Source organism: Alnus glutinosa, chromosome 2 (assembly GCF_958979055.1).
Source record: "Alnus glutinosa chromosome 2, dhAlnGlut1.1, whole genome shotgun sequence".
Lineage (NCBI taxonomy): Eukaryota > Viridiplantae > Streptophyta > Magnoliopsida > Fagales > Betulaceae > Alnus > Alnus glutinosa.
Window position 1 is genome coordinate 15819017 of NC_084887.1, and position 21823 is coordinate 15840839.

The window sequence follows — 21823 nt, forward strand, 5'->3', positions numbered from 1 at the left end:
AGTCGCACCACTCACAACACTTTCCCTCTTTCAGTCTTTCACTCGTTCACACCCGAATCACCCGTCGTTCACAGTTCGGCGCCACGAGCCCACGCCCCGTGGACCTCTTCGGCCAACTCCAACCCAATACTCCAACCCTAACTGCCGTGATGCTCGAAAATGAGAACCCTAGCCGCACGCCTTTTGAGTTTTGGCCCTTTTCAGTTTTCACCACTTTCAGTCTTTCGGTCTTTTCGAAAATCGTCCTTCCGTCGAACCCACCGATGATCGGCTCCTGTTTGGTCTCCCTGCCTCTCGGGTCTACTCGGCTCTTCGGGTCATACGGATTTGGTCTCTCTTCACCGGCGATCTCTGGCTCTGAAGGCATCCTTCCACCGGAGATCGGCCAGAATTCGGGTCCTCAACCGCCGGCGTCGTTTTTGAGTCCACCGGCCAACGACCCAGCCCTCCGATCGGACTCACTCTCTCAATTGATCTCTCTCACAGTGTTTCTCTCCTGATTTCCCCCCACCTCTTCAGTTCTTCTTCAGCGTTCAATGAATCAAAGGAAGTAAACGGGTTACCCGGGTTGTGTTCGGGTAACTCCGTTGGCAATCGAGTCGTGTTCGGGTAACTCAGTTGGCAATCGGGTCGTGGGTTTAAGGTTTCAACCCGATTAATAATCGGGTCAGGTTTGTGTTAGACCCGATTGTGCAATCGGGTCGGCCGGGTTAACACGAACCCAACCCGTTGACCCGAATTGCCAACCCTACAATTGGTAGTTTATGGGGCACATTGACAATTGAATGATAGTTTGAGGGAGATATGTGTACTTTTTCCTTCTTTTTTTAAGTATTGAATTTGGGTTTTTTGATTTGCTATTGTTTGGGTTATTGCTGGTTGTATGAATCTCGCCTAAGGGTTTTTTCTTTTTGTTGTTTCCCTCACTTGTTTCTTTTCAGATTTGGCTTAGGTGCTATAAAAAAAAAAAAAAAAAAATACATCACCCATGTCGAAGTCTTTGTAAGAGTTCAGATTTATTTTTGTTTATTTTTGTTTTTGTTTTCTTTTTCATGAAAAACTTGAAATTAAATCTAAACCCTTAAAACAACTACAGCATAAAGTGTTGTACTTGAAAGTGCACATGATATGAGGTTACATAGTCATAGATACAAACAAAATTCTTAAAATGAAGTGTTATCTATGACTTTCATCTTTCGCTAACTCATGTACAAAAATAGTTAAAGTACAGATTTGCTCCGAGCAAACTAAATTTAAGACAACGGTAACCAAATATCCTAAAAATTTATTCAAACTGACCGTAAGAGATAACCCATTAAACCTGACGAACCTTCATCCTATAGATCGCTCATAATGACAGTTTTAAAGAGAATAAAACTCTTATTCAAAATAAAAACACAACCAGCAAACAGCAGCAGTGGCCAGGGAGGAGATGAACGACATAACACAGAGATAAATGGACAGATGTATAGCAGAGATGCCAAAATTGCTGATCTAATCAAAGAACACCTACAAATAAAAGAAAAAACCAGAATGGGAGGGGAGAAGATAGGAGCAGAGAGAAAAAGAAAATAGAGAGAAGGGAGCAGATTTACTCCCTCCTCCTCTCAGATCTATTTTCTGAGGGTTAAAGTATAGGGCAATCAACAGCGATTATTGGTTATATTTAGCTCAGGTCAGCTCAGGTCAGCTATATTTATTTCATCTTTTTCCTCTGTATATAAATGTTTAAGATCACTACCAGGGACGGAGGGACAGGGAGCTGGCAGGGGTCATGCTCCCCCCCCCCCCCCCCCCCCCAAATTTCCTAAAAAAAAAAAAATTTAAGGTGGAAAGAAAAAAAAAATTTAAAAGAATAAAAAATATAAGGTAAAAATAAAAATTTAGCTTACTCGGCCCCTACCCAAAAAAAAAAAAAATTCGGCCATTAGCCCCTGCCCATATAAACTTCTGGCTCCGTCCCTGATCACTACCTTAGTCCATTTAGAATTAAGGGTGTGATAGCCCAAGCTACCCAAAGTGTGGGGGCGACCCTGCCTCAAAACATCATTTTTTTTAGAGTGATTGAACCCTCCTCCCCCTATCCGTGAGGGGATGGTTCAACCACTCCCAGTTGATGGGACGGAGACAACAAAGTGACAAAAAAGATTTTATTTTCTTTCTTTTTGTTTTTTTTTTTTTTTTTTTTTAAGTCAGCCACATCAAAAGACAAAAATTCCTACTTACATAGGGACGACAAGATAGGACAACGATAACATACCAACATTAGAGCGTTTTAACACATAAAAAACTTAATAATACAATCCATAGTTCAGAATAAGATTAAAACCTAATTATACATTATTCGAGAGCCTATATTTTGATCTGATCTTTATTTAGGGTTTCTTCTTTTTCTTTTCTTTTTCCTGCTCCCCTATAATGATTAACTAAATAAACTATATCCCAGATGAGTTGAACTGGTACATTCATAGAACACATGTTCAAGATGATGAGCATTGCTTACAAAGCAAGTACTTGTTCACATATATATATATATATGCATGCCTCTGCCCAGCAATGATCTTATAGTTTAGGAATAGTAATTTGTAGAAATCCATCCCTGCATCAACAAAAACCATGAGGATTGGTTGGCACCTTGTGTATGATACAATAAAATGACAATAATACTAGCATTCTGAATTTGCAACAGTGCCAATCCATTTATTTACTTACACAAGCATACCCTGCTCAATCCAAACTTTGAAATATCAAGGATTTGCATAACAAACAAGGATAAAACAACCCCTCACTAAAGTCAGAAACCATCTAAAAAACATCGTTCTAATTTGCATTTGTGTGGTATTCCCCCACACACTAACTAGCCCATTCCAGAGTCGTCACCCAAGGCACTACGAAAAGCAATATAAATATTTGCACAAACAATTTAAGCTTATAAACTGAGTCCAAGTATATATGATTAGTTTAAATATGGTTAATTAAGCAGAATGAAAACAATTAGAAGTTTCCAGATTAAGTTTCTACGTGTAAAATGAATAAGGAAAATTGTGTATTCATTAATTAAAGGAATTATAAGCAGAAAAAAGCTGATAAATTCAAAAATACCAGCTGAGCGGCTGGGTGCCCTTGCATTCAACACGGGACTCAGAAAATTATGAAATCCTTGCCTGCTGATCGTTTTGGTATCTTAATTCTTCGAGGACTTGTTGATATGGGAATACATAACAAGGATGATTTAACAAAGGCCTAAGCTTCAGCCTAATTAAGTTCACCTGCTCAACAGAATGTAAGGGCCCCAATTGAAGAAATCCTGATACAGTATAGAGAATTCTAAAAACCCTTATGGCCGTCCAATTACCCATTATTTCCAACACATGCCTAGGTACAATTTAAAGTTCAGAATCTTATCTTTCCAACAAAAAAAAGGTTTTAATCAAATTGGAGTTGCATGCCAAAAGTTATAACCATTTGAAATTGAGTGGTCAAACTTTTAGGAAATATGCATTAAGATGGCTGTTTGTTCGCTTGTCTTCTGCACCTATTTGATGATTGTTTTCTGTCATTATTACTAGTTTAACTACCTTAGATGCTTATCCTATGCTTAGAGAGTTGTTTTAAGCTTATATAATACTTGTGTGTGCAAGTGTACAGCAGATTAAAGTTTTGTTTTAAATATCAGCATTTGGCTTGTGAAAGGAGTGTTCTCCTTGTATCTCTATATCTCTTTAGTGTGATCCTTAAGTAGTGAGTTTCTAAAGTTTTGTATCCCTTGTTGTAATTCTTTGGGTGATGATGTTCTCTATCCCTTTGGTGTTATCTCTTGGGTGGTAAACGTTTATCTTTTATTTTGAGTGTGATTTTATATAGTTGTTTTCACCTCCATTTCTGTTCGGTATCAAATTGGTATCAGAGCCAGGTTGCAAAAAGTCTTGATTTCTATGGCTGTTCGTGGTCGTCGTGCTCAAACTAACCAACCCCAGATAGCTCCAGAAAAAGACCCGCGAGATATCGAAATGGACGACTTGAGAAGACAAATACAGTAGTTTCAAGAACGTTTAGAACGTTATGAAGCCTCTGAACATAATGTCCCTTCTCATGGTTCAGATGTTGAAGTTTCCAGCAACAATGGAGAGGATGTTAATCCTTTTCACCAGGCTCATAGTCACTCCTCGAGTGATAGCACCCCACCTCATCCTCGAAACCTAAGAAATCATGGTGTCCAACACCATTACGATGTCAAGGTGGACATTCCAAAATTTGAAGGTAGAATGTAGCATGATGAATTCATTGATTGGCTTAACACAATTGAGCGAATCTTTGATTACAAAGATGTTCCAGAACATCACAAGGTGAAGCTTGTTGCCATCAAGTTGAGGAAGCATGTGTTACGTACCTAGGGTATGTGACAAGGGCATTTTGGAAATTATATTTATGCCCCTCTTTAAGAGAATAATAAGTTTATTAATATTTTATGATATTAGTCGTATTTAGAAGAATAATAGATTAATTAGGAAAATAAGGAGTCTTGCTCATAAAGCAAGAATCCCTAGATTAAGGTAAGTATATCCCATTATGTTGACTTCCGTAACGGGGGATGAACAATGGATAGTTGGGATAGTAGGTGCGTGTGAATGGTGTGATAATAGGGTATTCGAGGTACCCTGGGCTTCTTAATGTTAGGATTATTCGAGAAACCCTAAAAAACTCCCAAAGCAACTACTAGAGTTGAATATAATTTTTCTTCTTCATATTATTTCATTCTTCAATACCCCTATTTATAGGGTTACAAGCTTGAATTACGGAAACAATAAATAAATAAATATTACATAAATATTACTAAACCTAATGGAATAAATAATTCCCTTATTTCATTCCCAATAAAAACCTAACATAATGGGATATACTTCCCTTAATCTAGGGATTCTTGCTATATGAGCAAGACTCCTTATTTTCCTAATTAATCTATTATTCTTCTAAATACGACTAATACCATAAAATATTAATAAACTTATTATTCTCTTAAAGAGGGGCATAAATATAATTTCTAAAATGCCCTTGTCACATACCCTAGGTACGTAACACTCCTACCCTCTTCAAATTGACCTTGTCCTCAAGGTCCTAGAAATATGCTCCAATTGCTACTAACGTGGAGCGATCTCTCTCTCTCTCTCTCTCTCTCTCTCTCTCTCTTTTGGGGGACTCGGTCATTCCCAAAAAAAAATCTTTGCCCTCACGCCCCCATAGACGCCCGTCCTTCCTCCCCATAAAAAATTCCTCTCAATTTCCTTCCAACAACAGGTCCCGAACGGCCTCCTCTGTCCACCTCGCTCACCGAAAATTCTCGATTGTCGGTCGGTATCTCTGCTTCTGTCATAGAATCGCACGGAGGCTCATCCCTTTGCTCGATGGAAAATTTTGGGCTGTCGGGGTTCACGCCGAAATCGCCACCCTTTGCATAATCACCGTCTAGGGGACGGTTGGGTGGCCGCCGGTGACTGGAAATGCCATCCGGAGGAGAACCGTGCTTCATCGGATCCTTTGGATCGCTACCCATCCTCCCGAGCCCTGTTCCCTGCTGCCGGCCAATGCCTGCCACTCTTAGCCACGGCCCGGTCTTCTCCTCGAGCCTGTTCCTTGCTGAATGCCGAATTGCCGGCAATTTGAAGCCTTGAACGTTGTCCCGCCGCACCTGCCTCGTCTTCTTCTGTCCTATTTTGCCCAAGCCCGTGTCTTTCTTCCCATGGCCCGACCCATTCACGCCGAACTCAAACACAGCAAGGGGCTTTCTTCTCTCTAAGAAATTTCTTGATTTGAACCTTGCCCATTTCCTTCTTCTGGACCAATCAGTGTGAAAGAGATTGGATTTCAACGGTGGTGGTGGTTTTTTTGGTTTGGTCCTTTTGGTTTGTGGCTGACGGTGGATGGTCTTGAGGTATGGGGAATGCTGGGTTGAGGAAATCGGGAAGAGGGTGGCTGGGCTTTGAGGTTTCAGGGGTTGACACTGTGGTTGATTGCGGGGCTTGTCGATGGGTGAACTTGGTGGGATTTTTGGAGGTGATGGTGGGGTTGGTCTTGAGGTTGAGCGGTGATGGGTTTTGGGTCTTTGCATGGTGGTGGGGCTAGGGTTTTGGGCAGTGATGGTTCTGCCAGGTTGGTTTGTGGTGGGGTTGTGGGTTTTGGCAGTTGTTTGGGTGGGTTTTCTAATGAGAAAGATGAGAATCGTACTTGACGTGCCGCAATTTCATCTCTCCATTGCTGTAAAAATTGATCTTTCCACCGGTTAAATTCTGCCCATGATTTTTCGGAGAGTGTGATAGACATAGTTGGCTTGGTCCGTAATCGCAACACGGCTTTGACACCAAGATGTTACGGACCTCCGTAACGGGAGATGAACAATGGATAGTTGGGATAGTAGGTACGTGTGAATGGTGTGATAATAGGGTATTCGAAGTACCCAGGGCCTCCTAATGTTAGGATTATTCGAGAAACCCTAAAAAACTCCCAAAGCAACTATTAGAGTTGAATATAATTTTTCTTCTTCATATTATTTCATTCTTCAATACCCCTGTTCATACCAAGGCAGTGAAAGATGCTAAGTTGTGTTTTAGCACGATGGGGATTTCTTATATGGGGTCTGAGGAGGGTTTTCTAGATTTCTTGACATTAGTGGATGAGGGGCAGAACTCGGTATCTACTCCTAAGAAAAAAATGAATAGAGAGGTCAAGAATTTAGAATGCTCGATCAATTTCGATGCTAGGGGTGTGGGATCTAACAGGTTTAGAGGGAAGAGATTGGGGATTTAGTGTAATTTTTCTTGGGTTTTTTCGGGTTTCTTTCTTTGCTCTCTTTTTTCTTTTGTTTTGGTGTCCTTTTTGTATACTCCGTGTATGCTTTGGGACGCCTTTACGCTTTTAATGCTATCTCGTTATTTACCTATCAAAAAAAAAAAAAGGGTTGCAAGCTTGAATTACGGAAACAATAAATAAATAAATATTACTAAACCTAATGGAATAAATAATTCCCTTATTTCATTCCTAGTAAAAACCTAACACAATGGGATATACTTCACTTAATCTAGGGATTCTTGCTTTATGAGCAAGACTCCTTATTTTCCTAATTAATTTATTATTCTTCTAAATACGACTAATACCATAAAATATTAATAAACTTATTATTCTCTTAAAAAGGGGCATAAATATAATTCCCAAAATGCCCTTGTCACATACCCTAGGTACATTACAGCATGCTTCTATTTGGTGGGAGCACCTTAAGAAACAACAGGAAAGTGAAAGGAAAAGCCGCATTGTGACATGGACAAAGATGAAGAAGGCTCTCAAGAAGAAGATTTTTTTTTTTTTTTTGATAAGTAAGAAGACTTTATTAATGAAAGCGTAAGGCGCCCCTAAGTACACAGGCAGTATACATAGGAAAGACCAAAGCTAACCCACAAAAGCCCAAAAAAACCAATAAGAACAACACAACCCATCACCCACCAAAGAACAAACACAACCCACCACTCACACCAAGAAACCCAACTAAGAACAATACAACCCACTACCCACCAAAGAACAAACACAACCCACCACTCACACCAAGAAACCCAACTAAGAACAATACAACCCACTACCCACCATAGCGCACAAGCCTACAACAAGTGTGCCTTTCCTTTTCTCCTCCTAGAGTGAACTTCTGCATCACCATAATTAATGGAGCTATGTAGGTTTAGAAGCTCCCTTTTTCCTTTAGACTTTTGACGCGCAATCATTTTCTCCCGCTGAAACTATTCTTCCATGGCATCCCTAATTGCCAAGGCTTCCTCCCCAAAAGCCCCTTCCAAAGCCCAATCCAAGAAGAAGTATTTGCCGGATCATTATCGGCAAGATGCTTTTCTTAAGTTCCACCCACAACTTTCGGCAGAACGAGCTTTCTGTGGAGGAGTACACAGCAAAATTTGATCATTCTATGATGCGTTGTGATATTGTTGCACTGGAAGAGCAAATGGTAGCCCGTTAATGTGGAGGGTTACGTTTTGAAATCGGTAATGTTGTACAATTACAACCTTATTGGACTTGCAATGATGTTTGTAAGCTAGAATTTAAGGTGGAAAAACAATTGAAGTGCACAAGAATACTCATCGACCTTTCAATCAAGGAGGAATCACCAACCGGGGGAGTAGTTCTACTAGTAAGGCCCCTCCATATTCCAAAATTACAGCTGCCAAACCACCAGCCCAGAGTGAAGCTCCAACAGGTTCAAATCGCTCCAATATTTCTAACTCAAGTAGAAAATGCTTTAAATGTCATGGTTTTTGACATATTGCTTCCGATTGTCCAAATCGCAAGATTATTTCACTTGTTGAGGAAGACTTGGAAGATGATGTTGAGGATGAACCAGTTGATGAAGAGTTCGAGGAAGACATGACATATGCGGATCAAGGGGAGTCTCTTGTAATTCGCAGGATCTTGAAATCCACCTACGCAAAAGAAGATTGGCTTTGGAACAACATTTTCCACACCAAGTACACCTCTAGTAGCAAGGTGTGTAATGTCATCATCGGTGGGAGAAGTTGTGAGAATGTGGTGTCTACAACCATGATGGAGAAACTCAACCTGAAAACAGAACCTCATGCCCATCCTTACAAAATGGCTTAAAAAGGGCAATGATATCCAGGTAACTAAGAAATGCTTAGTTCAATTCTCTATTGGAAAAAATTACAAGGATGAAGTTTTGTGTGATGTTCCTATGGATGCATGTCATATATTGCTTCGTAGACCAAGGCAGTTTGATAGAAGAACTTTTCATGATGGTTTCAAAAACATTTATTCTTTTGAAAAGGATGGAACCAAAATTACCTTAGCTCCCTTAAGAATGTTGACTGCACCTAAACCTTCTAAAGGGAAGTGTAGTAATCTTCTTTCTATATGTGAAGTTGAGAGAGCTTTATCGGAATGTGAGGAAGGGTATGCTCTAGTGGTAGTGGAAAAGAAAGACAATTAAAATTCCTCTTATTTTACAACCACTTCTTGAGAAATTTCCTGATGTCATCCCGGAAGAGCTTCTACCAGGTCTCCCGCCCATGAGAGACATACAGCATCACATTGACCTTGTTCTAGGTTCCGTTCTACTAACAAGGAGACCTATTGAATGAATCCAAGAGAGCATGAAGAGTTACAAAGACAAGTTGATGAGCTGATTACCAAAGGCCTTGTGAGAGAAAGCATGAGCCCTTGCGCTGTTCCGGCACTTCTAGTACCAAAGAACGATGGTTCTTGGTATATGTGCATTGACAGTAGGGCTGTGAACGAGATCACCATAAGATATCGCTTTCCCATTCCACGGTCGATGATCTTCTTGATCAACTTCATGGAGCCATAATCTTCTCCAACCTAGATCTTCGTAACGGATATCAGTAAATTCGCATGAGAGATAGTGATGAATGGAAGACAACTTTTAAAACTAGAAATGGCCTCTATGAAGGTTAGCAGGACAGCTGTAAGTCGAGGGTTACAATGGATGGTCATGCCATTTGGACTCTCTAATGGTCCTAGTACATTTATGCGTCTTATGAATCATGTGTTTAAACCTTTTATGGGAAAATTTGTTGTTGTTTACTTTGATGATATCTTAGTTTACAGCAAATCTCCATAACAACATATGAAACACCTTCAACAAGTCTTTCAAACTCTACGAGAGCAGACGTTGTATGTCAACTTGAAGAAGTGTCACTTCTTCACAAATAGTCTAGTGTTCTTAGGCTATGTTGTTTCTAACGAAGGAATCATGATGGATCCCAGCAAAATTGAGGCAATTACCAGTTGGCCTATTCCCAAGTCCCTCCATGACATCAGAAGCTTTTATTGACTTGCATCATTCTACCGGCGCTTCATCAAAGGCTTCAGCACCATTATTGCTCCCATCACAAAATGCCTTAAGGGAGGAACGTTTAAGTGGACGGAAGAAGGCCAAAAGAGCTTTGAACTTCTCAAGCAGAAAGTAACAGAGGCACCAATCCTTATGCTTCCAGATTTCTCCAAAGTGTTTGAAGTTGATTGTGATGCTTCTAATTTGGAATTTGGTGGTGTTCTCAGCCAAGAAGGCAAGCCAATTGCCTTTTCAGTGAAAAGCTCAATGACTCCCGAAAGAAGTATTCCACCTATGACAAAGAATTATATGCTCTTGTTCGTGCGTTCGAGCATTGGAGTCATTATCTACTCTCCAAAGAATTTATACTTCATTCTGACCATGAAGCTTTGAAGTACTTGAACAGCCAGCAGAAGCTCAACACACACGACATGCAAACTAGAGTGAGTTTTTGCAAGCCTTTTCATTCTCAATCAAGCACAAGGCCGGTAAATTCAATCAAGTAGCTGATGCTTTAAGTCGAAGACACTCTTTACTTAATACCATGCAAGTGCAGGTTGTGGGTTTTGAAGTTGTCAAACAACTTTACAAAGATGATCCTGATTTTGGCTGTGCTTGGAAGAAATGTTCTAATGGTCCTAACAACTATTTCTTGTTGCAAGATGGTTTTCTTTTCAAAAACAACCATTTATGCATTCCCCAATATTCATTAAGAGAAGCCATTATCAAAGAAGCCCGTGGAGGAGGTCTTGCTGGTCATTTTGTCAGAGACAAAACTTTAGCTCTTGTGCAGGAGAATTTCATTTGGCCCAAGATGGTACAAGATATTGTGCGACACGTGAAGCAATGTCGAATTTGCCACCTCACAAATAGTCACAAACAGAACACCGGACTATATATCCCATTGCTTGTTCCAAATTCCCCATGGGAGGATATTAGTCTTGACTTTGTTGTGGGTTTACCCAGAACCCAAATGAACAAAGATGGCTCATTTTGTCCTTTGCAACAAAACTCATGATGCATCTCATGCTGCTGAATTGCATTTCAAGGAGATCATCAAGCTTCATGGCATTCCCAAAACAATCACTTCCGATCGTGATTCCAAGTTTGTTGGTCATTTTTGTCCATTGCAACAAAACTCTTGATGCATCTCATGTTGCTGAATTGCATTTCAGGGAGATCATCAAGCTTCATGGCATTCCCAAAGCAATCACTTCCGATCTTGATTCCAAGTTTCTTGGTCATTTTTGGCGTACACTTTGGCGAAAGCTTGGAACTATCATCCAATTCATCTCTGCATACCATCCCCAAATTGAAGTTGTTAATCGAAGTTTGGGAAACCTCTTGAGGAGTTTTGTGGGAAAGAACATCCGACAATGGGATCTTCTCATTGCTCAAGCCGAATTTGCCTATAATAGGTCTACTAGCCAAACCACTGGTTGTAGTCCTTTTGAAGTTGTCTATGGCCTAAATCCTATAAGTCCTCTTGATTTGGCTCCAATTTCTACTACCATTCAAATTTAGTGGCGATGCTGATAAACGAGCCAAGGGAATCAAGAAGTTGCATAAGCAAATTCGAGGTCATATTGAGAAGCAAAATGAGAAGTATCGCACACAGGCCAATAATAGAAAGCCAATGGTTTTCAAAGAAAGGAGATTTGGTTTGGATTCTTCTTCAAAAAGAACGTTTTCCGGCAAGAAGGCGATCTAAGCTCCTACCACGAGTAGATGGTCCTCTCAAAGTGCTCCAACGCATTGGAGAAAATACTTATAAGATGGAGCTCCCTGAAGACTATGGTGTATCTGCTACTTTCAATGTATATGACTTGGCACCATATGAAGATATCGAAGAGACCACGGACTTGAGGGCAAGTCCTCATCAACTGGGGGAGACTGGCATGGGAATACATAACAAGAATGATTTAACAAAGGGCCAAGCTTCAGCCCAATTAAGTCCACAGGCTCAACAGAATGTAAGGGCCCAAATTGAAGAAATCCTAATGCAGTTTAGAGAATTCTAAAAACCCTTGTGGCTGTCCAATTACCCATCATCTCCAACACATGCTTAGGTGTAATTTGAAGTTCAGAATCTTATCTTTCCAATAAAAAAAGGTTTTAATTCAAACGGAGTTGCGTGCCAAAAGTTATAACCGTTTGAAGTTGAGTGGTCAGACTTCTAAGGAATATGCATTAAGGTGCTTGTTTGTCCCCTTGTCTTTTCCTCCTATTTGATGATTGTTTTCTATCATTATTACTTGTTTAACTACCTTAGATGCTTATCCTATGCTTAGAGGATTGTTCTAAGCTTATATAATACTTTTGTTTGCAAGTGTAAAGCAGATTAGAGTTTTGTTTTAAACATTAGCCTTTGGCTTTTGAGAGAAGTGTTCTACTTGTATCTCTGCATCTCTTTGATGTGCACGTTAGAGTGGTGAGTTTCTAAAGTTCTGTATCCCTTGTTGTAATCCTTTAGGTGATGACGTTCTGTATTCCTTTGGTGTTATCTTTTAGGTGGTGAACGTTTATCTTTCATTTTGAGTGTGGTTTTGTGTAGTTTCCATCTCCATATCTGTTCGGTATCACTTGTGCCTTAAAAACTCATGCCATTGGACAAGCTAAAGGTTCCTCATTAGCATCATGCCAGCAACATTGCTTCTCCAATACAATTTCTCAGGACTTTCATGTTTTTCCTTTTATGATTTATTTTTCATAAACTATAAATTCAATATATGGTCTTTATATGGACTATAAATGCTTGTTTCAGAATGACAATCATGACCTGCTCTCTTCACCACTTCTCACTTTAAATACATTCCCCAATAAGGAAAGGCTTGCCCCTTCATATGTTGATTTCTTTTCACCCCATATCACTTGATCATTGTCAATGCTATGCCTCTCTATGCATGTAGTTTAAGATTATGCTTTTGACAAGATAAAGCAAGGCTGCCCAGGGAAAAAAGAAAAACAAGATAAAGTAGGGCCAATGTTTAATCCCATCATAGCTGTGACTAATAATTCTATTTATCATCTAAAATTTTATACAAATCTACATCATAATTATAAGCTAGGTACTAACTTCCGAGATTCCATTTAAGGGGAAATGTATTATATTTAAAATGAAGACATTCCATTTTTCATTCAATTCTGATAAAACACGTACTTCACTACACTACTTAGTAATTCCACAACAATCAAATAAGGCATAAATAGAAATGAAATTTTAAGTACGTAATGTTCTACCATATATTAACTAGAAGCATCATTTCAGGTAGGAGGAATGCATCGTTATTAAGCTGTAACTTACAAAAACTCCGCTGAAACACCGTTCTTGTTGACATCAGCAGGAAGCGGCCACACGACCTGGTATGGCCCTTGTAAGATCTCTCTTTTGTGATATGTAGAGATTGAGTCATTTGAACAACCAACCACTTTCCAGTACTGGGATAAGCGTCTACCCGAAACGGTTAACCTGTCAGAGAGTCAGATTCTTATCAGATATTGACCTAAAAGATTGTTGACTTGGCAAGACAACTCAAGAACATATAAATAGAAAAACGGAGGAACTTGTCACAAGTATATCATGCCGTTGATATGAGTCGTTTTCCACTGAAGAGTACTGAGGGATGACTCCAACAGAATAAATCTTGAAATTGAAGGTTCATTATTTGATTCAATCTATATTGTTCTTACTTCTTGTACTACTCTAATCTGAATAAGTTAAAAAATAAAAAAATGCATATCATCAGATATATCTTACTTTTGGTCATCAACCTCCACTCTTATATCATTGATATTGACCCCTGGAATTTCCACTGTCATAACATAATTGCGATCTGATTCTGCAACATCCATCCTAGGAGACCACTCAATTCCTGCATGAGAAAGACCAAAACAAAAACCCTTCATGAAACGTGCAGAACCTAAATGATTATCATCTCCAAGTAAAATCAATAACAAAGAAACCATATCCCCGTCTATTCTTAAAATTCTACTGTATGTTTTTTATATCAATCAAGCTTTTGTCCAAAGCTTTTAACTTTACAAAATATACCGATCTTTGAATTTTTTTTTTTTCATTTTGGGGTAAGATAATATTACATTAAAACTAAGAAAACAGAAATACAAGAGAAACCAGAAATGATACACAAAAGAAGCAAAGAAAAATCAATTTGGGTAGGTCCAACAGCATCAAAAGCCAAGCATGTACAGCTCTATCAAGTGCAGTATAAGTGGAAATGGGCCAAAGGCCTCGTCAAAAGGAAGTCCGGAAAAATAGGTCAGTGCTAAAGGCCGCGGCTGAAACCAGCAATTTGATAGAAGTAGTCAGCGGAGAAGCAAGCAAGGTAAAACTTGGGCTCCACTAGAAGGCTAATGTAAGCAGAGATCAAAACGAACTGGACACGGGTTACGGAAGGGGGGATCCACCATGATGTCCCAATAGGGATCTAGTGCCCAACAACAAGAAAGCAGGGGACAAGGGCTACACAAGGCAAGGAAAACTTGGGCTCCAATGGAAGGCTAGAGCAAACAGAGATCAACACTGGAGCGTGCAAGGTAGACTTGGGAGTTTCAAGAAAAGCCGCATTGCAATGAACTGAACAAGGGCTACAAAAGGGGATACACCATGATGTCTCGATAGAGAGTTGCTCAACAAGAAGAAAGCAGGGGACAATGGATTACAGAAGCCAAAGAGAAGTTTGTTTAAACATTAAGTACTGCTACGCACTCTTTTCTTAGGTCAAAATGAAGCTAATGATTTAGTGGGAAGAAAACCACAGGCTTGATCTGAAAATCAGTCTTTACCACTGATTTCCAACCTGCTTATCTCCAAAATAAACAAGCAGGAAACAACCATGTCTCTGCTGCATATTTCACAAGTCAATGAATAGATGCACCATATTTACACTAACAAAAACAAGAAAAGATCCAGTTAGAAATTTTCAAACCAAACTATTAGATGCTCGTGCATATAGAGATCAAAAGCTACTAACCATCAGATTCAGAGGAGTGCATTTTCTTCTGGGAATGCAACTCCTTTCTTCCGTTTGTTCTTCTGCTAGGTTGAGCAAACTTAGGAGCCTCAGGCATGATGGTTAATACGCAACCTTGCACCATAGCTTGGCCATTTGCCAAGTTTAGTTCTTTTCTTACAGGTCTAGAAAATAATGGTGCTTCAAAACCGTTACAAGATCTCTCATAACCAGAGGATTTGTGAGGCACACCAGATGGAGCTGAGCTGCCCTGGCAGAATATTTTAACAAGACATAGCAATGACAGAATCAGTTCCTTGAAAATTTATTAGAACAAAAAGTGGAGTGTAAGAAATTGTAAACACCTCTTCAATGGTAGCCTGCCTCATGAAATAAGCTTGAGAAGCAGATCCTTGCCGTGCAAAATGCATTCCATTATCACGCCTTCGGATCACAGAGTTTAAAATGCTATTGTAGTTCTGAGACAAGAAAGACAATGTATAAATCATGCGAGTGTAACCGAAAATTATTGATTAAGTTTGAAGTGGAAGAGTAGTTGGTATGTGTTAAATCACTACTTATCCTAAAAGCTTAAACGGATAAAAAAAAATTTAATCATTTAATTAATACTTTAACACTTTTCTCACATGTAGGCTCAAACTCTCCCTTAACAAGTGAGGCTCAACACATGAAATATTTAATTGAAATTGTGAAGAAAAAAAAATAATTCTGATATCATATTAAATTATTACTTATCCTAAAAGCTTAAACGGATAGGAAAATTGTGAATTTAATCATTTAATTAATACTTTAACGTTATGAATGAGAGATATTTTTGGAGCAAAAAGATATAGTTGGGGTTCAATTATCTTTGAGAAGATATATTGGATTCCACGTGGCAGAGGAACCAAAAATATCAGTTTGAGATACTTTGGAGATTATCAAAGACTTTGAACTATCTTGACAACCTCTTAGAAGATGTGGGAGAGGCTCCCCTCCCATTTAGGAGTCTCCTGTTTTCTCTTGTTTTTAAATGGGAACATGCCACATAGAAAAATGGACAAACAAGGATCTAGCTGTAGTAGATATACCGTTACATTCTTCCAGAGTTGTATCTCACTGATGAATTGGGCCCCCGAAAGGAGTTCTTCGCCCTCCACCTAAACTACGCAGGAAAGGCCCAAATCCAATCACTGAGAATAGTGGTGAAGCTTGATAGGGCTTTTAACGTCTTTTCAACTCTTATGTTAATGAAATATATAGAGAGAGCAAAGAGAAAGAATGAAACGACCCAAGAAAAGCGCTAGCCACATTAGCGCTATCACCTAAAATGACTCGTTAATTTGGAACTTCCCTAGAATCCCTTATAAAGCCTAATTTCACCTTAATAACTAAGCAATGTAGGACTTATCACCCATGAGCCATCTCTTATAAACCACTCACTCTTTATGTAGGCTACTCATTCTTAATATGGGATTGGACTGTTACAAACTCCCTCCTTAAACACTTAACGTCCTCGTTAGGGCTACATCATATAGTGCTGACAGTACCACATAGCATTACTAGATGGCTTTGATACCATTTGTAACGACTCAGGAAAAGTGCTAGTCACATCTGCGCTATCACTCCAAAATGACTAGTCAATTTGGAGTTTCTCTAGAATCACTTATAAATATCAGTTTCACCTAATAAGTAATATGAAACTTAACACCCATAAATATCTCTTATAAACTACGTACACTTTATATGGGCTACTCATTTTTCCAAGATAGGACCAGGGTGTAAGAAAGAATTATTGTTTGGTGTCTCTGAAAAATTGAGGGAAAGGATATCAAACCCTTGATTTGTTCAAAACAAAATCCTATAAAATTTAATCTGAAAACCCAAAAAAAAAAAAAAGAAGAAGAAGAAGAAGAAAAAAAGAAAAGGAAAAAAGAGCAAAAATCACACAGTCTGTCCCCAAACCCAAAATCCAGTTAAGCTTCTCCTACTCTTAGATTTGTGCTTTTCTTTTTCATCTTTATCTTCTCCCACTCACCTCTCCCCCAACCACCATAACATGGGCAGTAGCAGTTCATCGTGTATTTGAACTTTGACTTTAAAGTTGCTGGTGTTTGTAGTGGGTGGTTTGCATTTGTAGTTGGCTAATTTTTTTGAGTTTTTTAACTTAAAAAATGGCAGCATTTGATATCAGAAGGAACTTAATAATACTTGTGTCTATATTTTGTTCACTTTTTCTTTTGGAAATACATAACTAGAGTTAACGAAAATCTGAATAAGCAAACAGTTAATTTTTCAAAATCATAGAATATTTTCATTTCCTTTTTACTCAATTTTTAATGATCCAAAAAGATTCCAAATAGAATTTACTTAGAAAAACTTAGAGAGATGAATCTGTAAATGAGAAAAAACAGTTGTTTAAATCTGGCAATACAAAAGCAGGGCAATGACCCTATTTTCGGCCCTGGTGGTCTCAAATTTTCAACCACATCATTTGGCTTCCACTCTAACTTGACCTCACTTGTTCTACTCCCTTTTACACAATCAGATGTAGAGGACTCGCATAGATTTTTTATTGAGTCCAAGGAAAAATTCTGACACTTGGAGAATAGGGATTGAAAAACAGAGGAAGAAACTGGCTGATTTCTTAAAGTTTCTTAACATCTCTACATAATGGTGGCTAGGTGACGTGGCTATTTATTAACCTTTGGATGCTTACTAATGGCTTATATCCAAAGAAGAATGGGAGCAAACAAGACGATAGTAACAGGAGGGGAACTGCCCCGGAAGATCTTTCAACATTGGATAATGGGGATGTAGAGGTAAGCAGCGAAGGTTTCAGAGTTGGTATCAATTCCGCATTCTGCCTCCTTCGGCATCGAAAGAGGTGGAGTCAAGAAAATGGTCGGAAGAGATCTGATGAAGACGAAGACACAGGAAAACCGGCTTCCACACCCAATCCCACAAAGACCGAGCAAATCCTAGAAGAAGAAAAAGATGATGTGTAACAGAACTGAATCTGTTACGGATTCAACAGAGATAAAGGAAGAAATTTCAAGGAAAAAGAAGAAGAAATGAAGAGAAAGATAGGAATTTTATTGAACAAGCCTATTCGAGAAGGCCAATCTCCAATCCTTGGCAATTCAAGGAGCCAAGTAACCTCCAGAGTTCACTAGGAACAAATTACAAACAGAATGCCTTCACTCTACTCCTTTCCCTCTCTTTTGTACAACTAAAGAAAACAACTAACATAACGACTAAAACGACTAACTATCTACAACCGCCTCTCAGCCGTCAACCCGCAACAGCTTAAGCACGTGTGCTGATCTTCTTCTCGAACTAACTGCCACATGTCATCTCTGCTTACAGCCACGTGTACCTCTAAGACTGGTCTGTCACAATACTCCCTCCTTTTAAAGCACCTTGCCTACAAGGTGCAGGTAGGCTTGAGCTAACTTGTGAAAATCCTCCCAAGTAGCATTTTCTGGGGTCTGTCCAGTCCAATGCACCAATACTTCAGTGACAGCCCTGTTGTTCAGAGGCCTTGATCTGCGATCTAAAATAGCCATAGGCTCTGGTTGAATAATACCCTCCAAATTTACAGGCGGTAACACAGGAATAGGAGACGTATTAGCTCCCAATTTAGGCTTATTTAAGTTGAGAAACATGGAATACAGGATGCATTCTAGAGGTGGCAGGCAAATCCAACTCGTATGCTACAGCTCCAACTCTACTTAATACTGTAAAAGGCCCATAGAACCTCGGAGCTAACTTCAAAACTCTTCTAGTCGCAACTGAGGTTTGTCTATATGGCTGAAGCCTCAAAAACACCTGTTGATTCACCTCCAAAGTCCTCTCACTTCATCTCAGGTCTGCAAATTTCTTCATCCTTTGCTAGGCCTGCTGTATATTCTGCTGCAACAATGCCAAAATTTGTTCTCTGGTGCGAAGTAACTCATCATCTGCAGCGACGTTCGTAGTACCAGGAACATAGGACAGAAGTTTTGGAGGAGGCTGGCCATAGACTGCCTCGAAAGGAGTCATTTTAATAGAAGAATGCCATGTTATGTTATACCAAAATTCTGTCCAAGGTAACCGCAGCAGCCATTGTTTAGGTCTGTCCCGAGTAAAGCATCGGAGATAATTCTCCAGACACTTATTGACCACTTCCGATTGACCATCCGTTTGAGGATGATAACTAGAACTCATCTTCAAAGTAGTATCCTGCTGCTTAAATAATTCCTTTCAAAAATGATTTGTAAAAGTCGGATCCCTATCAGATACAATGGAGGTGGGCAGCCCATGTAACTTAAGGATATTAGCTATGAATAACTGAGAAATGGGCATACTTGGATAATCTGTCCACTACTACCAAAATCACCGAATGGCCATGTGAAATGGGTAAACCCTCAACAAAATCAAGAGAAATATCAAACCAAATTCGATTAGGGATTGGAAGAGGTTGCAGCAACCCAGCAGGGGGAGTATTCTCCTGTTTGTTTTGCTGACAAATAAGGCATTCCCGAATAAATTTCTTAATGCTAGCTTCATACCACGCCAATAGAAATCTCTTCGGGCCCTCTGCATGGTTCTCTCATAGCCTGAATGGCCTGCAGCTGGATTACAATGCACAAACTGAAGAACCTGTTGCTGCAACTGAAGAATCCCCCCAATATGGATTCTATTTTTGTATAACAACAACCCTTGCCGCATAGAATACTTCTGATGGTCCAGCTTATTAGAATTCCACTGCTGAATCAACTTCATAAGATCCAAATCATGATGATATTGCAACTTTAAATTCTCCACCCAATCAGCAACTGGAAGTGAAATGGAAAATAATGCAGCCTCATTTTCCCAACCTTCTCTTCTACATAAGGCATCCGCGACCTTGTTATCCACCCCTTTTTTACACTCCACCCAAAAATCAAATCCCAACAACTTAGTTAACCATTTCTGCTGAAAAGGAGTGCCCACTTTCTGCTCTAGAAGGTATTTTAAACTCTGTTGGTCAGTCTTCACAACAAAAGGCCTACCCAAAAGGTAAGGTCACCACTTTTGGACTGCAGTGACAAGAGCAAATAACTCCTCGTATGTGGACATATGCAAAGCTCTACCTTTTAAGGCTTTACTTAAAAATGCAATAGGCCAGTTACTTTGCATCAACACAGCTCCTACCCCCAACCCACTAGCGTCACATTCAATGAGAAAAGGTTTCTCAACGTCTGGTAAAGCTAAAACAGGAGCTTGGCTTACTGCTGACTTCAACTTAAAAAATGCTTCTTTAGCTTCCGGAGACCAACTAAATGCATTTTTCTTGAGCATGGAAGTAGAGGAGCATCAATAGATCCATAAGCATGGATAAACTTCCGATAATATCCTGTTAAGCCCAAAAACCCCCTCAAAGCTTTGATAGTGGTGGGAAATGGCCAATCCCCCATATCTTTTATCTTTCCTGGATCAGCAGAAACACCCTCTGCAGAAATAATATGGCCTAAATATTCCACCCCCCTGCAGCCAAACCGACATTTGGACCTTTTAGCAAAAAGCTGATTAGTCCTCAAGAGATCAAGAGTGATCCTGAGATGTTCTTTATGACTTTCAGGAGATGAACCGAACACCTAAATGTCATCAAAGAAAACTAATATAAACCGGCGGAGGTAAGGCCTGAAAACGTGGTTCATCGAACTCTGAAAAGTTGCAGGAGCATTCGTTAAACCAAAAGGCATCACTAAAAATTCATAGTGGCTCTCATGAGTACGAAATGCAGTCTTAGGAATATCTTGTCCTACCACCCGAATCTAGTGGTATCCAGACCTCAAATCCAGCTTATTTAAAACCTTTGCGCCACAAAGTTCATCCAGCAACTCGTCAACCACAGGGATTGGAAACTTGTCTTTCACCGTGACATTATTTAAGGACCTATAGTCCATGCACATCCGCCATGTGCCGTCAGCTTTCCAAACTAAAAGCACAGGTGAAGAAAATGGGCTAGTACTGTGACGGATAACACCAGAAAATGGGCTAGTACTGTGACGATAAGGCCAGACTGACACAGGACCAGCACCTTCGACTAATGGAATAGCATGATCATGGCTCCTGCGAGGAGGAAGACCCTTAGGCTCTGCAAAAACATCTTGATACTCCATAAGCAAACTATCCAGTAATGTGTCACTAAGATTGCTTTGTGAATCTTGGTGTAACTCACTGGACATCACCTCAGTATGCTCCAGTAGCTGTACCAAAACCCTCTTATGTCTCTTGTTAGAAAATTTGAACCCAACTGCATCTTCGAAACTCAGCTGTGGCCCTTGTAACAACCCTTGTAGCATATATTCACCCTGGCCAAACTGAAACTTCATGGTGAGCTACTGAAAATCCCAGAGAATAGGACCCAAAACCCTCAACCATTGAATGCCAAGCACAATATCACATCCTGCTAAAGGGAGGATATAAAACTCAATATGAAAAAGAGCCTTTTGAATTTTTAAAGGCAATACCTTGCTTCTGCCAGGGCTCAAAACTTCCTAATCATTTGCTACCTTCACCTTAATGGTTCTGCCATGCTGCACCTGAATACCTAACATTCTTGCTAGATGAGCATCCACAAAATTATGGGTGCTTCCCGAGTCTATAAGAATAACAACCTGCTGACCCTTCAAAACTCCTAGTAACCTCATAGTTCTAGGATTAGAGTGCCGGTAATGGCATTAAGAGAAATCTCAGGGGAATCCTCAACCCTACAATCCTCAAATTCTTCTACCATATCCTCCTCAGCAACTACTTCTATCTCCTCAATCATAAAAAGTTTTAGGGCTGCACAAACATGCCCTCTAGTCCATTTAGAGTCACAAGAATAACACAAACCCTTCTTCCTTCGTTCATCCATTTGAGCCTGAGTTATTTTTTGAACAGGAACTAGTGCCCTATCTGAGTTACCAGCACTACTTTTCTAAAAAGAAGAACTAGGCTGAAACGGCTGTGAACTGCGCTG

At 39.6% G+C, this 21823-nt stretch overlaps 1 protein-coding gene across 1 annotated transcript in view; it reads right to left on the bottom strand.

Annotated features, from left to right (window-relative positions):
* Positions 1 to 2257: 2257 nt before the first annotated feature.
* LOC133861315 (uncharacterized) overlaps positions 2258 to 21823 on the bottom strand; it is a 49902-nt gene continuing 30336 nt past the window's right edge. Inside the window, exons 4-8 of the mRNA XM_062297065.1 lie at positions 15195 to 15308; positions 14851 to 15100; positions 13617 to 13731; positions 13164 to 13328; positions 2258 to 2599 (exon numbers count right to left, since the gene is read on the bottom strand). Of these exons, the coding sequence (XP_062153049.1) occupies positions 2563 to 2599; positions 13164 to 13328; positions 13617 to 13731; positions 14851 to 15100; positions 15195 to 15308 (681 nt within the window). The 3' untranslated portion in view covers positions 2258 to 2562. The remainder of the gene's footprint in view (positions 2600 to 13163; positions 13329 to 13616; positions 13732 to 14850; positions 15101 to 15194; positions 15309 to 21823) is intronic.